The sequence below is a fragment of the Pogona vitticeps genome, chromosome 2 (genome assembly GCF_051106095.1).
Source record: "Pogona vitticeps strain Pit_001003342236 chromosome 2, PviZW2.1, whole genome shotgun sequence".
In the NCBI taxonomy this organism is placed as follows: domain Eukaryota; kingdom Metazoa; phylum Chordata; class Lepidosauria; order Squamata; family Agamidae; genus Pogona; species Pogona vitticeps.
Genome location: NC_135784.1, coordinates 179,624,893 through 179,642,419, shown reverse-complemented (window position 1 = coordinate 179,642,419; position 17,527 = coordinate 179,624,893). Strand labels below are relative to the sequence as shown.

Genomic DNA, 17,527 nt, shown 5'->3' with positions numbered 1-17,527 from the left:
CAGTTAAGGTTGCAAGGAACAGAAGCTAGAAGTGGGGTTCAAATAGGTTACACAGGTCTGAGAAAACAATGACTTGTTCCTTTCTGAAAGGCCAACAAGACATTTCAAACGTCTGACCAATAAAAAAAAGTTTCCATGTAGCTGTCAATCCATTATGGAACTCATTAAAGTTACACACAACACAGAAGACTGGCTAGAATAACTGACTGGCTGCTTCTCCAAAATATGTGGCTATTTTTCATCCATGTGTGAAGAGTAATTTCCACATGGAAGTTTATAGTATCTTGTGTCTTTAAATTGTTACAATTTTTTTTAAAAAAATAGTGTCTTATAAAATGTAACTATGTAATCTCCTGGTTGTTGTGATCTAACTACAGTACTAACTTGGAAGCTCAGTTTTACAGATTTGTCTGTTTTGAAAAAGCTTTGCAAGGAGAACTGCATGCTATAGCAGTTAATCTTCTAAAACTATGAAGATGCCGGCCACAGAGACTGGCGAAACGTTAGGAAGAACAACCTTCAGAACACGGCCAAAGGACCTGAAAAACCCACAACAACCATTAGATCTCGGCCGTGAAAGCCTTCGCGAATATATGCAATCTCCCTCTGCTAATTTCTTAAACAATGCTGTTTCAATTAAGAATAGTTTTAGCATATAAACTGCTATAGCATGCAGTTCTCCTTGCAAAGCTTTTTCAAAACAGACAAATCTGTAAAACTGAGCTTCCAAGTTTGTAGATCACCAGTATCTCAGGTTTACTTGTGAGCACACCATCATACGCCTTGTATGTAATGTTTAAATCAAATATATATGCAATGATGTGGCAGGGCCCACAAGTCTTCTGTTTGCAACCTGGATGATACAGCAGCCACACTGGGATCTGAGTTTCTTCTTCTCCCTCCACTGTTGTTTTTCAAAGTAGAGTGCCTATGGACTTTGCCTGTGCTGTCAGTCCACTCATACTGGTGTTGGAGGCCAATGGGCTCTGGAGAGCAGAGCACTGGCTGTTTCTCTGCTGTGGCCTTGCACCATCTGGAAAGCACCATGTGCTGTTCCTTACAGCCGCCAATGTTCTGCTCTGGAGAGCCTCCCTTGATTCCTTCTGGCTGCAACATGTGCCATAGCTGGAGATCTTTGGAGTGGTAGCTGTTGAGCCCTATCTACAGGGTCACTCCTTGGTTCCACCGCCTGATATGGTCCTTCACCCCATCTTATCAGCCACCCTGATAAATAAAAATCACACTATGGTTTGATGTGCTGTTAGTATTTTCTCTGGCTGAGAGCAAAAGTTAAGTACTTTATAGTAATTGCAATCTATAATATGACAATTTAGTTCAAAGAAGATGCTATGAAAACACAAAGGGGAAGAATAAATACTCAACTCTCTCAGCAAAATTTAGCTTTATCCTAGCATTTTCACATGTACATTTCACTGCCAGAAACATTAAAAGACAATAATGAAAGAAAGAAGACGACATGGTGCTCGCTGGACATGGCTAACATTTACTTTGTATTTCAGAAGAGGTGGGGAGAAATTAGTTTGCAGACCTCTAAGTAAGAACTCTCTCAAAAGAACTGTATATGGGAAACACCTTACAGGGAGTATTTCATTCAATGTCCATTTTACTGGTCTTATGAAAGAACTATGAATCCATTAAGTTAGCAATTCAAGTTTTATTTTAATTGATCTATTGGCTGAACACTGAACGGCAATATTACAGGTATACATCAAACAGGAAAAGTAATTTTGGTCACATTCAGTCCTAAGACAATACCATTAATACAAGCAATTTAGTCAACTGTTGTGGGAGATCCAGTTACATTCAATAGGCAAGGACTAATTGTGTGTCAATGCCTCTTGGTAGGAGACAGTCCATGGAATGTCTACCCAACATGGCCCTGGAATGTCAGGCCTGAAAGAGGAAAACCAAGTAGGGTAGAAGCTAGGCACAGCAGAAGGTGCCCACAAATTCAGGTAAGACAATGACTAACTGGTCCACACAGAATTACCTAGAGACTTTTGTGCCCACTTAATATGCAAGTAGATGATGAATGGAAGGTGGAAGATGTAACTTGGTTAATTTTTCAAAAGCTGCTTTTCAAAACAAGGTTAAAGATCATGGAGGGAATGTTAACAGCAGCTTATCTGTTACCACTGAAAAGGGAAGCAAACTAAAGGGGAAGTTTAAGAATTTCTCCCCCACCAAAGCAAGCAGCTGGCACCTCTGTCTTAAGAATCCATTTTTCACAACTCCATAACCATCAGCCCTGAATATATCAGCCCCTATATCAGTTGGCAAAGGTGCTCTTTACAGCTGCTATGATGCTCTTTGAACTGATGCCAAACAGATCGAGGAGTTCAGCTGGTTTTCCACTCCGTGGTACACCTGACACAGCCAGGCTCTGGACTAAGATACCAGGCTCTCCGGAGACAACAGCTGCCACAGCTTCACCAATGCCTCCTAGAGGGAAAAAGAGTAGTCAGTTTAGGTATGGATCCATTTCCCACATAGGCTTCATTCAGTCAGGTTATTTTAACTCTTTCATACAACAGTATTTTGTTTCAAAGACAAATACACTGATTAATATTTTCCTCTCTTCCAGAAGCACAAGGTACTTCCTTTCCTATGCAATCTCCAAAATTTAGGAAGCGCACCCCTGCTTTTTTTTGACTAGACAGCAAGAGTTCTTAAACTTATCTCAGAGTTTTCTAAGTAGGGACATACAATTAATTAGGCCTGACTTCAACATCGCTTTTCCTGGGAGAAGGTTGTAAACTCCCCATGTGACTTAAATAAAATTAGAAAAGTGAAAGCATGCATGCAGGTTTTTAAAAGAGAACATATGTGTAGCAAGCCAAACAGCAGACTTTGTAAAACAGATTAAACCTTCAGTTTGTGTTGGCTGGTAATGGCTCTTGACCAAACCAGGGAGGGCACTCCCTCCATCCTGGTCCACTAAGTCATCCACATTAGCCAAGTTGAATGTTCTAAATAGAAACTTCCCTCTATATACTTCTCCACTGAACTGCATGGATCTCAGCAGCATGGTATTAGTTATACACATTTTAAATAAATACATATTCAACAAATACTGTGCTGCTATGTGTCTCCTGGAAATGGTCTGAGAAAGAGGCTTACCTAGGGCCCTGTTGTTGACAGTGTGGCAGCACCCAGTCTGATGGTGGTGGCCTGGCCAGCCCCCAATTCTTTTATGGTGGCTGGAGAGGGTGATGAGGCATGCCAGAGGTGGTGTGTGTGTGTATTAATCAACTGTATATGCTTTGTAGTTATGTTTTTTGGAGCATAAGAGATTTTGAACAACACCAGGATCTGGTACCCCTAACCCCAGCATTGTTGAAGGGAGAAGTGTATGTAGAAAAGCACAATAGTTTTGACAGACTGTAGTTTTAAAACCATAGTCACTTGAAAGAGTTTATCAAAATGCCAAATGCTGCTTTATATTCATCTTTACATACTTGGCAGTTCTAGCAACTAAAACCATCTTGTCCAAAAAGTAAGACGGGCTGAAGAACTTACTGGGACATATATTCTGTTCACAGCCATCCCGTACTCTGGTCCCAAAGCCATAGCTAACTTTCTCTCATCCATATTAAGTCAGCTGCTTACCTTCTTTGTAGTGATCTTCAACTGTGATGATACGCCCCCCTGTGGCTCTGGCATTAGAGATTATGGTTTCAGCATCCAAGGGTTTGATAGTAAAGGGATCAATTACCCGGATATGGATGCCTAAAAGAAAGCAAAATAATCATGGGAAGGATGCAAAAAGGGGGGGGGGCTAGACAGGAGGGGGGGAATGAGCCAAATCAAAATCCTAAACTTCCCATGATATTCGCAGCCAGCAAGACAGACAGACAGACAGACAGACAGACAGACACAGACAGACAGACAGACAGACAGACACACACACACACACACACACACACACCATTACCTTGTTTGGCCAGCTCATCAGCAGCTGCAAGGGCTTCATGAAGTGTGACACCTGCACCAATAACAGTAACCCGGTCACCATCATTCTTACGCACAACCTACACAAGAGGGATAAAAAAGACTATGAAGATAACTGGCCCACTATCAGGAAGAAGCAAATGACGAAAGGTTGGGAAGGCTATATTTTTAAATTATGAGGCTTGGACTCTTTCAAGTAACATGGGAGGTTCTCAGAGCTATAGTACAAAAAAGCCCCTAATTTTTACAAACTTTGGCCATGCCCATTCAGATTACGCATATTTCCTAATGGAAAGCAAGAATCTCATCTGATTCAAGGGGTATGTCATTCAAGACCAAATTAAGTTGTCTTCCAAAGTTCTTTGTCAACTACAAAACTAACTGCTATTTATTCCTATACTACAACTGCCTGTTCAGTTGAAGGCCTTCATATTCCATCCATGAATTAAATCTTTTTCACTCATATAAACATGCACATATAGCAAGCTACTAAGATAATAACACCCCTCCCAGTTTTCCTTACTGCAGTAGCAAAATCCCATGCTTTTTTCTGGGAGGAAGGCTTTTAAGAAAACATATTTATTTGGAATTTAGTTGACTACCATCTTCTGCGCTGTCTCAAGATAGTTAAAGAACAGCATTCCTTTATACCATACCTAGGTTCCTCGTCCATTTGAAATGCTAACAAACATGCTTGTGTGGAAATTTGACATAAGAGCCTATGCCTTATCTGTGCAACAGCAGAAATTTGACTCTCAGCTGGATTCTGTGACTATGCAATGCCTCAGGCCAAGCTCAGTTATTTACAGTTACAGTACTTCATTGTCCTGTGGTCAAATCATGTTTCTCCTCTGCCACCTAGTGGTGGGAATATATAGACAAGTCCAACTATAAGAGTAACGGGTATTCTTTTTTGGCCCAACACACCAGTCTTCGGGGGCTTTGACCAATGACTAATTTATCTCATAGGCCTGTATGTAGAATGCGGGCTCATAATGCTCAAGCAGTTTATTTAACTGTTCTTTTCTTAAGTGCCATAAAGTTACTTTTCACTTATGGCAACTTTACGAATTAATGCCCTCAAGAAGGCCCCATCATTAATAACCCTGCTCAAGTCTTGCAAACTAAATTCCCTGGCTTCCTTTTTGCTCTAATCCATGTCTTTTCCCACTGCCTTCCACCTTTCCTAGCATAACTGTCTTTTTCTAGTAAGTCTTGTCTTCTCATGATATATCCAATGTCTGACGGCCTGATTTATTTTACCTTCTAGTGAGAGTACAGACTTGACTTAATATAGAACTCACTTGAAATCAATTTATCCATAAAATGATTCTCCAACATCATATTTTGAATGGATCAGTATTTCCCTGTCACCTTTCTTCACTGTCCTGCTTTCACACCCTAACATAGCAATCAGAAATACCATAGTTAGAATGATCTTTGCCCCAGTCTCCAGCCTTATGCTTAAGGATATTTTCTAGTGATTTCATATCTGCCTTTCAAGTCTTAGTCTTCTGATTTCTTGGCTGCGGTTTCAATTTTGATTGACCACTGAACCAGTTTCAGTAACATTTTCTGACTTCTTCCTTGTCAACATTAGAGGCACATCCAAAGAAGGAGCAATGTTAGTTTGTCACAGCATGGTGGCAAAATTAATGGTTAAAAATAAAAGAGAAAGAACTAAACTAAAGTCTCTCTTCAGAGACTTTTGACTTGTTTCAATGTGAGCTTTCATGGTCCAAAAATCACTTCTTCAGACACACGGAGTGCAGGTACATGTCCTGTATTATATATATCCCTTTCACCAGATAAAGATAACAATAATAGACAGCGTCACAAAGCTTCGATCAGGAATGGGACTATCTAGCTGTTAAAAACTATTTTATCTTGTTCAACTGTAATCCTGTTTTTTCACTTCCTTCTTTCAACTTTTTCAGTAGTTATTGCTATTTTCTGTCAATAAAAAGCTATCATTTACATGGCCTAAATTACCAATTTTTATTCCCCCTTCATCTTAAAACAATCTAGCTTTCCATATATGTTCTGCACACAGATTTAACAGATATGGAGATAAAATACATCTTTGACTGATATCTTTATCGGAAAACTTCTGTTTCTCCATATTCTGTTCCAACAGTAGCTTTTTATGTGGATTACAGGCTATGCACCAGGATAATCAAATGTGTGATACACTCATTTCTTTGGGAATGTTTCACAAATGTTCAAAATCAACACATTCAAAGTTACTATAGTCTATAAAGCACGAAATTATTTTCTTCTCAAACTCTTTGAGACACTCTAATACCCAACATATATCTGGTATGATCTCCAGTGCCTTTTCCTTTTCTGAATTCTGCTTGAACATCATACACTTTTTGCTTTATATAAGGCTACTCTTTATTATAAAATCTTGACTGTCAATTTACTTGCATGGAAAATTAATGCAATGGTCCTGTACATAACTGGAATCTTTGGCATGTCTTTGCTTTGAGATTGGAAGATATACTGAAAGCTTCCTGTCTGTGGACCATTTTTTGTTTTCCATATTTATTGGCAAATACTAATTGAGATTTTGATACATTCAATCTCCATAATTTTTAATAGTTCTACTGGTTTTCTGTTTACTTTTGGTGCTTTATTTTTTCCACCTGCTTTGAAAGCAGCTTTCAGTTCACCTTTTAGAATTTCAGGTTCTTTATCAAACAATTCTTCTTCAAAATAGCCTGCCACCCCTGCATCACTTTTATATAGTTATTTAAATAATATTTTGGCACTATCATTGTTTTAGTTTCCTTTTCAGCTTGCCTCCAATTTTTATATTAACAGCTGGTGGTCTGTATCCAAACCTGCTCCTGGAAAGAAGAGCTTTTCCATGGTCTCTTTTCAATTATATAGTCTATTTTGAAATCTATATTAGCCTTTCAGCAACTTCCACATGTATTTGTAATAAACAAATCGTTAGTATCACAGAATTCAGTGAGTTATCAACCAACTCCATTTCTAATTCTTGAACTGGTGTATGATCAGTTTCTTCCATGCATAAAGGCTTTCAGTTTTTTTTCTTCAATATCTGCAGCTGGATCACAGACTTGAATAATGGTAATGTTTTCAGGCTTGCCATGAAATCTGACTGACTGAGTCACTTTATATTGTAGCCCCTCACAGACTGAACTGTCTCACCTCATTATAATTAGAACTTTTCCTTCTGAGTTTATCATTTCCAGAATGATAAATTCATAATTATCTGATCACACCAAGGATTACAATTTTGAAATCTTCCATTATGTTTTCAGTTTTACGCTTGTCTTGATCCATACTTCTCACATTTCATGCTTTACTTATACGCATAGTGTACTATAAGACTCCCTTTGGCTCTGGACAGATGTGCAACTATTTGTTCTTTTGGCCTTAATCCAGTTCCTTTGTCAGACAGTCTTATCCATATTTATCCTTTGCTTTTCACAACAGCCGACTGCCTTCCAACCTGGGAGTCTCATCTTCCACCACTATGTTTTATTCACTCAAATCTTCATCAGCCTGTACACCAATATATTGTGGATAAGGCAGAAAAATACATATGAAAGTAAAAAAATTATGGAAGACGTTCGTGCCAGGTCTGCTCTTGCATTGTTCATTTCAGAATCTCCTGCCATGCAGCTTTTGAGTTAAAAACATTCAGCAGTAGTTTACCAATGTCACCTTCTTCACAGTACAAACATTAGCCCACTGTTTATGAAGGATTCTCTACCAGTGTCCTCTTCCACTGCTGCACAGTAGATGCCCTTCACAAGCGTTTCCACCCCATCATCACTGGAACCATAAATTTGCATCTGCTGATGGAACTGTTAATTCCTGAAGAAGATAGAATAATTTTTGTGTCTGGCATCACTCAATTGACTATTCTGATGAGAGTGACCCTGTTAGGAGTTTAAACTTATAATGGAGTCTGGCCTCCTGACAATATTGCTCTTAGCTTCCTTGACACACTCAAACCTCCTCACCACATTAAGTTCTGTACTCAAGATGATCTCCAAATATAATCAGCTAAATAGAGCTCAGATCTGCTTTAATTTATTTAGAATACAAGTGCCTTCAGAGCTATGTATATCAACAGCCAAATTCACACTTGGAACAAAAAAGCCACTGACACTACACTTCTTTCCTTGGGCAGTTAAGATCCCTGTTTTAAAAAGACACACTTTCCCCCTCCATCACATATGAGAATAAAGTTCTGTTCTTTACATATTATCTGTTCTGAGGCCAAAGCAGTCAGACAACATAGAGTATAGAAGAGATAAGACCTTACTTTGGCCTGGCCAATTCCAAATTTTTCTTCCTGGGAATACAAGACAGGAGTCTCTGGACGACTGGTTCGGATGAAGCAAATCCCCTGAAGAACAAGAAATCAGACTTCAGAAGATGAACAGCAGAGCTCTTAGCCAGATCCTCTAGCAATGTATATTTTGATATATAGACTGTCACAGGGACAAATTCAAAGGATTCTGTAAATGCAAATTGGAGGTAATCTAGAAAGCACAGTAATGCAACACATGCATCTGCTTAAACAGCAACTTAAACAAATCAGCATAGGTTTCAGTAAAATCTGAGTTTCTTTTGGGACACATAAGAGAAAAGATAAACATAAAAGAAAAGATAAAACTGCCACATTAGCAAACACACAGGGTAATCAAACAAGCTGCTTCAAACGGGAGGGCTAGAACAATCTCAGATTAAAAGCAACATATAGAATGAAAGCTTTCAAGCTCTGCCTGTGCCTTAACTTTTCCAGGCAAAGATGCAGTCAAGGCCCTTATCTCAAGAAGCATCCTTCTACTCATATACCTTGGTATTCGCTGCCAAACAGACGGCGTGTTCAGTAGAAACAGCATCACTTGGGTAGAACACTGTGCAGCCTGGAATGGTTCTGAACATAGCTATGTCTTCTAAGGCCATCTGAGAAGGTCCATCCTCACCTGATGAAGAAGAGTAACAAGGAACATATCCGCTACCCAAGAGAAATGCAGGCGTTCAGTATCTATAATATGCATCACTCAAATAACCTTATTCATCTTAACAGCAAGCCAAACAGCAAGCCAAACAACAGAAGTTTGTGAAACATCCGCAAAACCCCATTTAGAGTGCAGTAATACATGCAGAATTTCAGAACACCACAATAAATTCATCACTGCCAGCAGCATGTTGTATCTGAAAACTTTAAGTCATAATTCTTTCAGAAACTAGTAGCTGAAAACTTTGCTTAGTTTGTCAAAGGCCCTTTTTTGTCACCCAACATGTATATTTGAGGCCCCAAAACAGAAACAAAACTTTAGAAAGTCGTCATTCTTAGGTTTATAGCAGTCTTCTTGAAAACCCACATAGTACACCTCCTCAACTATAATTCTTCCATCATGGCTCAAAATATCAACAATTGTAGGCTATATAACTGAACAGAAAAGAGGAAATGTACTGCTTAGAATCAGAAGAGGGACAGAGAATCATTCTGCCATGAAGCTCACACTGATTCTGGATGAGTTGTTTTGGCTACCTATTTAAAAAAAAACTATTGTGAGAGTAAGTGGGAAAAGAAGAAATGTATACGATGGGGTGAATTCCTGCATCTTACATTGAGCAGGGGGTTGGATTTGATGGCCTTATAGGCCCCTTCAAACTTGACTATTCTATGATTCTATGAATGATGGGGTGAGCAAAGGCCACATGCAGCCCCTTGGGGGCTCAAATATATTTACCAGCTCCCTTTTAATTTTGTAAAAAATTTGCTAACTCTAGGCCTGTTTTTTCACCCTGGCACTTTCAGAAACTCTCCTCTGGTTCCAGGGCCCCCTGCCAAGCAAAAATACAACACAAATAGATACCTTTCAGAAATTGCTGACATTTTTCAGTCTATAGCCTCTTCCAAAGGTGCCAGGAGCCCCCTGTTGAGAATGACTGCTCTAAGGGGCACAGGAGGAAATGGTGCCATCTTTTGCTACTCCCTCAGTCATGGAGATGGGGGAGAGTGGTGTTTTTGTTTTTCCAAAACCAGAAATCATTTAGAACATATAAGGAACCTCCTTTTTTTAAAAAAAATCCTAAACTGGAAATGCCCGTTCATATCCTTAAGTGGAAGAAGGGAACCATTTTGCCTTTAAAAAAAAAAAAAAAAAAAAAGGCAAAATGGTTCCCTACTTCCACTTGAGAATATGAATGGGCATTTCCAGTTTAGGATTTAAAAAAAAAAGGAAAGGAGGAACTGGAAGCAAATATATTCTTATAAGGTTGGAGGTGGATATATGCAGCCCCCAAGCAGTTGAACTGTTTGGAGGAAAGCCATAATGGAAAGATAGAAAATAAGCACCTCCCACTTACCTATCGATACCCCAGCATGGGAGCCACAAAGGTTAATATTTCCTTGGGAGATGGCACCCATCCGAATATGGTCAAATGCACGGGTAAAGAAGGCAGCAAAAGTGCTGGCAAATGCAATGGTGCGGCTCCTTGCTGCACAGCCTAATGCGACACTGACCTACAGCACAAAGCAAACTGTCAGCACAAGTTTGGTTCCACCTGGAATACACGACAGCGTGTCACATTTTGAGACTCACCATGTTCTGCTCAGCTATGTAACACTCTATATAACGGTCTGGATGTGCCTGCTTGAAGATGTCTGCGAAAGTAGAGTTCTTAGTGTCTCCATCCAAGACAACCACACGGTTGTTAGCATTTCCTAGTTTTGCCAGGGCTAAACCGTAAGCTTTACGGGTGGCCATCTGAAAAAGGGAAAAGCATACTGTAGTCCACCGTCATGTCTGAAGCAATTTTTCAAATAGACTGATTTTCTCTTGGTATCTTTACATTTCTTTTTTCATCCTCCTTCCTTCTGCTTACCTTCCCCTCAGCTGAAACTTGGGCACTACTCTGTCTTAGTTTGCAAAATAGACTGCAAATGCCTTACACAAAAAAAGGCAGTTCAGGATACATGCCAGAACCTAAAATCCTTACCTAAATTGCTATCAGCTGTGAGGGGGTACAATAAACATCCCTTCAAATTCAATATATGCATTTATTTTGGTTGTGATGCACACTTTTTCATGGGCTTCCTAAAATATATTTACTTTGTGTACTATTTTGAGTTCCGGATAAGATCTGAATATGTAATATAGGATTCAGAGATATTTTTATTGCATACACAGTCACAAAGACTCTTTGTTAGTTGAAACGCTGAAAGATAATTTAGCATATTTAGGCTGAGGGAGTAGTGTTGGAGGAACTGCAAAGGCTAAAAGGTTACAGCAGATAACCTGATCCATATAATACCTTTTCCCCAATTTTGAAGGCAGGCGGAGAAGGCATTTTAATATCCCCAATGTTGATCTGCGGCACATCTTGAGTGGGTGGGTGGATAGGCAACACTTTATTAGTCTGTATTTGACCTTCAATAGTGCTGATGATGGAGTCCACTTTGTCCTTTGGCATCGGCTTTCCATGCCAGTTATCAGCATCCTCCACACCTGAGGCAGAGAACATTTACTAGGCACTACTTAGCGATGGAATGAACACTGCAAACTACCCTTTATCTTCCTCCCTCAAAAACCCCATGACAAAGAGGCTCATGTTCACCTGGAATTCCTCGTCCTTTGAATGTTTTTGCTATAACAGCTGTGGGCTTTCCCTTCTGCTGACTTGCTTGCCACAGCGCCCCACACAGTTCTTCTACATCATGACCATCCACAACATAAGTATTCCACCTAGCAGAAGAGGACAGGGTTGGTATAATGGGCTCCTTGCCAGAATAACAGCAAAAGCAGCCAGCAGTACTCACCCAAAGGCTTCACAACGCTTGCGATAGATATCAGTGTCATGGCGCAGTGGTGCTGCTTCACTTTGTCCCAGCCGGTTGATATCAAAGATGGCCACCAAATTGTCCAGTTGGTAGTGGGATCCAAACTGGAGGGCTTCCCACACAGACCCCTCTGAAGATTCACCATCACCCAGCAAACAGTATACTCGGTAACTGGGAAAGAGTGGGACACATTAAGGGAGAAAGAAAGATGGGCCCTTCTACAACTCATTATTTCCTCAATACAGTTGCCAGCACACAGGAGTATAAGCATGGTGGAAGTCACACAGCCCACAGACCTCATGTGGTTCTCAACACCAATTTGGGACCCTTCACCCCCACAAAAAAAGAGAACTGGTGCTCCTTGCAAGCAGCTAGGTGTCCCAATTCTCCTAAATCTCAGGGTCCTTTGTATCTTTTAAAAGTGAAAAACAGAACATTTAGAAAAATATGGATGTCTGGCCACTTTTGGTTTCATCATTCCACCTCCACCCCACCCTTCTGGATATGTGAGGCTTCTGATGGATCCATAGGGCACTCCTGATAGATGTCTTTGCAGATTTACCAAGTAGCATCTCACCTGGACTTATCAAAGTATTTGCCTGTATAAGCCATTCCGCAGGCCGCTCCCAGGCCCTGGCCTAGTGAACCAGTGGCCACATCCACAAAAGGAAGCCTCTGTTAAACCAAGAGAGAAAGACTGCTAGAAACACAGCATGAACTCGCTATTCCAGATTAGTCTCACATGATTCATTCTTTGTCCTCTGTTCTCTTCATTTGCATCTATCCCATCTCTAGAACAAAATACAAATATCTCCCTATGCAACTACTTTGGTAATCAAGGTTTACCTTTGCAGTAAGTGGTTATTTTACAAAACACTATCATAGAATGGAATAAGATCTGTTTGCCATGTTAACTATGTTACTTTGCCACCGGCACATAGTAATGTAGAAGAGAAACGTAAAAAGGAATCAGATTTTCAGGCCTGTCAGAGAGGTGTTTAAATGGACTGTTGTGCCTTGTTGTTTTGAATGTGTTTTTGATGTTGACTTTGTTTACTATTTTAGTGTGGTATTTGTTTGATTCTTTTTCAATATATGTATACTTACTGTTTTTAGATTTTAATATTGTCTTTTACTGATGTAAGCTGCCTTGGGTCCTTTTTAAGGAGAAAGGTAGGGTAAAATATTCAAATAAATACATCATTTTTTCAGGGAAATTGGACTAGTTTCCATAATTCTCCATCCTGAGAGTTGTACTTGATTGACAAAATACCTTACAGACACCTCAATGTGTCTCACCTGGGAGAAAGGCCCATACTGGAATGTTTTGAGGCCTAGATGCACATAGTTTTGTGTTCAGAAAAAAAGCACCAGGGCAGAAACATAACTCTTGTGTACAGCTAGGCCTAGCTGACTCTCAGAATCTTCCAAATTAGGTCTTTCTCCCAGGTGAGCCACATTTAGGTGCCTGTATGTCAGGCAGAATGCCAAAATAGAGGATTATGGGGGTTGTCGTTCAAAAAATCCAAAAATTGCATCCCTAAACATGAATGCTTTGCCAAACTTTGTATCATCTCCAGCTTTTGAATGTCAGTTGCCCATCAGTAGCAAGGACTATCAGTACTATTATGCATTATGTTGTATGCTGCTTTCCTACTATGCTGTTGTCCTGGAAAAATGTTTTAAAAATGCAAACAAGAAATTCCATGTACCACTTTATATACATTTAATTAGGATCAGTCCAAAACAGTCAGGTGTAACAAGACCTTGTAAACAACCGGAAAGCTCGAGATATACTTTTTTGGGGCACAGATCTCAAAGAATGCCAGTGCAGCGCTGACAGAAGCACTTACAGGAGTTGGGTGGCCTTCCAGGTCACAGTCTATCTTCCTGAGTTTCAGCAGCTCTGGCTCTTTGATGTAGCCAGCCTCAGCCCATGCAGCGTAGAGCACAGGTGCAGCATGGCCCTGCCAGTGAAAACGAAGTGTCAGTCAGTACAAAAACAAAACACCGATTTCCAAAATTACCACCCTTAGATCCTCCTGCTGCATTCAAAACAGTAAGGAGAACGAAATCAAGCTCTTCATCATTATGTGGAAGTGGGGCTTTAAGAGAATTTAAAGAGATGTAAAAGTTCCAAATGTCCTCCCTCTAGTCCCATCTCTCTCACAGAGAAGGCTCAGGCATCTCTCACCTTAGAAAGCACAAAACGGTCATTGCTGGGGTGGCCTGGCTCTTCATGCTTGTAGCGCATAGCATGAAAGAACAGCACAGACATGATCTCTGCAGCACTGCAGCATGATGTCGGATGGCTAGAGGGGCAGAAAGCAAGTATAGTGAGAAGAGGCAAGGACAGCTGGATAGCATGGTGGTTTAGATATCTGGCTGCGGAGTCAGAAGTTAGGAGTTCGATTCTCCACTATGCCTCTGTGATGAGGGGAAGTGGGCTTGATGGTCCATAGGAACACTTCCAGCTCTGCAGTTCTAAGATGATGATGAAGGAGTGGATGAAAGACCAAAGGGCATTACTGAAAGCAAATCACAGAATTCGGTTCATTTGGAGAGCCCACCCAATTCAGTCCACAGCATTAGGTTAGCAGGCACTTATTTTAAAGGCCCTGTCGCACCTCGATGGGCCTCCCAACGCATCTTCACCCAGTGCCAGCCATTCAACGCCCACCAGTGATCAGAAGAGACCATTCATATGAATGGGTTCGTTCAAAGCGGCTACGGAGCACAAGAGCGCCCCCTCTCCTCACGCCCCGCTGGTGACCGAAGCCTTCGGCCTCCACTTATTACAGCCCCCCTCCCAGGAAAGCGCTGCCCCGCCAACAGGGGCAGCATCGGGCTGCGAGAAAGGAAGAACGTGAGCTTCCCAAAGGGAGCGAGTTGCCAAAAGGAAGGGGGGCGTGACGAAGTTATCCCATTCAAAAAAGGAAGAAATGCATGGGTACGATAAGGGAATGCTAATACCACTGCAGCTCACTTCATGCAGATCCCGGAGATCACTGCAAGAGGAGGAGGAGGAACGCGATGCATCCTGCTTACCCAGAGCCCGAGGCGCAGGTTGCACGAATGGAGTGAATCCGCAGGCGATTGGCTACATCTCGCAAGGCCTGGAGAGCCTTTTCCTCTGGCTTAGGAAAGGTGCTGGCCATGCTGAGCCCCTCAATGCCTATGTGACTCAGGAGAGATCCTGCCGCTCCGCCCTCGCCACTCTTTTATCCGGGTCTTCGGCGCCCCGCCCTCAGAGGAAGTGAGATCAGATGTCGGGGGGGGGGATTGGCGAACACAACTGGGATGTGCAGATGTCGGTGGAGACATCACCCCATGTGGGAGGCAAAAGCTGCTCTAGGGCGCCGGGGCTTGCACAAGGCCTGCGCTGTTTGCAGGCGCGGTAATGCATCGGCCATGGTTGGGTAGTTCCGCCTCACATGATCCTTGCCTGCCTTTGCCCTTCGCCTTCAGTAGCCAGCCACGTGCTCCCATGTAGCTACTTCCCCCCCACACACACACACACACACGCGCGCGCGCTCCAGGATTGCCGCCTTAACGCTTGTGAAAATTGGGGCGTGGATGATTGGATCTCACCGAGAGGATATGTGAATGGTGAAAGAATCCTGCTTCGTATTTACAGCAAATCCAAGTAGGCCTAGATTCTCTCCTACTTTCGCCGGATCAGGCTCCTTGAACTTACCGCAGCGTTCGCCCGTGCTTTGGAATCTGGACGTTCACTACTTATTGAGCCTTATTAAAGCTGTGTAATGTTTCTAGTGCCTGATGTTTCTTAGATTTCGATTATAAGGCCTATCAAGAGGTTAAAGGAAGCGTTTTCCAGGAATGTGCCATTTAAGCTTCAAGAGGCATCCAATTTATTACTGGTTGTATGCTAGAGTTATCCTTTGAGCAAAATGATCTGTTTTATAATTACATTATTAATATTAATAAATCTGCTTATCCTGCTGGCAACCAAAGGTGGTGCAGTCCAGCAAAGTACTCTCCCATCACCAATTACTCTCCTAAGTAGCAATAACTTGAAATGACTACTGGTGAAAGTTTTTTTTTAAATGCAAAAGCAGAATTGCAAATGAACCTGAAGACAAAAGTACGTAATGAGTTACAGAACAATTCTATAACTTTTATGTTGACAAGGAAAACATTGAGACTGGAATGGCTTTTGCTATCAAGGTACTGTATAGCAAAATTAATCAAAAAGGAGACTGTTGCAAAAAACAAAACAACAGAAAACAACTGAGACACTATGAAGGAACTTAAAAAAATCCTTAAGTGAATATGTGTGTTGCTGGAGACAGATGGATTGGATTGTGAGAACAGCAGTACCTATCTTGGGAGCCCAAGGAAGGAAGGAGCATGTGGCCTGGTCCAGAAACATCAGGCAGTAAAGAATGCAAGGAATTCCCTTCCAGAGGCATGAATATGCCTGGCATGGTAGGCTTGGCATTGCATGAGGGGAAGGGAGCCGCTGGCAGCTAGCCTAGAAGTGTCCCCTTGCCAGAAGAGTGATAGACAGCTGCAAGTGGTGACAGGCAACACTGCAAAAGTGCTGGTCCGCCACCTCATTTCATTCCAGCCTTTTAAGTGGGGAGGAAGGATCCATAATTTCAGTACTCTGCCATTTTTCTACTCCCTCTGCTTCTGTGATCTGCTGGATAAAGTAAAAATAATTTTAAATTACAAATAAACACAGATAGTTTACTACGAGAAGTAATAAATTCCCATATTAATGTGTGGCACAGACATTTTATGAAAATCACATAGTCTCATTTCCCCCTTGGAATTTCTTCACTGCCCATGACATTTAAAAAAATCTATAATCTGTCAACATTTAAAAGTAGGAAATATAAAAAACAGCACATTTAAAATTCTTACATAAAAGTCTCTGAAAACAAAAGAGCTATTTTTGTGATTCTAGACAAAGTTGTCATTGTACAATCACCATCTCTCAAATGTAGACTATTATTAAAAATCCAGAAATCATTTTCTTCTGTTTAGAATCCTACTACATTTTCTCGTAATGTGTTTTTTTCTTATTACAAGAAATCTATAAGGATGGAAAAGCAGAAGAGTTGGGCAGTGTCTGAAATTCAGCAGGAAGTTACGAGTAGAGGAGGTCCATTTGAATCAATGGAACTTACAGAGGAGCTGACTCACAAAATCCCCACTGATTCAGTGGGCCTATTCTAATTGCAACCTACTGGATTTCTGCCTATGTATTTTGACTGGCAACTAGGCATTATATGCCTGGAAACACCCTAAAAGAAGTCTGAAAAATGAGCAATGAAAGATCCTTGCAAATTTTTAAGAGGGGAAAACATTCCATAACTTTGGCAGGAACACAGAGAAATGCCATATCTCTTAAACTCGCCAACCTCATTTCTCAATGAGGTGGTGGCTCAACTGGAAAACCACTTGAAAAGTGTGTTGTGTTCTTTGGTTTTCAGGTATATGCTATAAGCCTACTTAAGCAACAGCTACCAGGGCAACTGATCAAAAACTATTACACAATTATTTTGTCTTTCCCTCTTTTTAATCTCAGATTCTGCCAATGGCTTTATGTTGCTCTGCAGGTGCCTTGTTTTTTCATATCTTAGCAGGACAGTTGTTTTGATAACCTTGTGATAGTTTTCTATTGCTCTGAATTGCAATGAATTTTTTTGTTTGTTTTGAATGGCTACATGTAACTATCCCAAATAA

The 17,527-nt window shown here is 41.0% G+C and overlaps 1 protein-coding gene across 2 annotated transcripts; it reads right to left on the bottom strand.

Moving 5' to 3' along the window:
* Nucleotides 1-1,385: 1,385 nt before the first annotated feature.
* Nucleotides 1,386-15,254, bottom strand: TKTL1 (transketolase like 1). 2 transcript variants are annotated; one of them, XM_020793048.3, is made up of 14 exons: nt 14,861-15,254; nt 14,007-14,124; nt 13,666-13,779; nt 12,390-12,487; nt 11,792-11,983; nt 11,590-11,717; nt 11,287-11,480; nt 10,575-10,739; nt 10,339-10,495; nt 8,815-8,945; nt 8,279-8,362; nt 3,956-4,052; nt 3,631-3,750; nt 1,386-2,463 (listed from the first exon to the last, which is right to left on the bottom strand). In XM_020793048.3, the coding sequence occupies exons 1-14, from the start codon at nt 14,968-14,970 to the stop codon at nt 2,291-2,293; spliced, it is 1,881 nt and encodes a 626-aa protein (XP_020648707.2). In that variant the 5' UTR covers nt 14,971-15,254; the 3' UTR covers nt 1,386-2,290. The 2 variants fall into 2 exon arrangements, with proteins under 2 accessions (XP_020648707.2, XP_072847562.2); XM_072991461.2 differs by lacking the exons at nt 1,386-2,463; nt 3,631-3,750; nt 3,956-4,052 and adding an exon at nt 5,115-5,373.
* Between the last annotated feature and the right edge of the window lie 2,273 nt (nt 15,255-17,527).

Bases quoted from the DNA above. Each gene is read 5' to 3' on its own strand.
- TKTL1 (XM_020793048.3), bottom strand. From the start codon at position 14,970: ATGGCCAGCACCTTTCCTAAGCCAGAGGAAAAGGCTCTCCAGGCCTTG. The intron at 13,780-14,006 runs GTGAGAGATGCC...TTTCACTGGCAG, and splicing joins ACCGTTTTGTGCTTTCTAAG to GGCCATGCTGCACCTGTGCT. The intron at 2,464-3,630 runs GTAAGCAGCTGA...TTTTCCCTCTAG, and splicing joins TGAAGATCACTACAAAGAAG to GAGGCATTGGTGAAGCTGTG.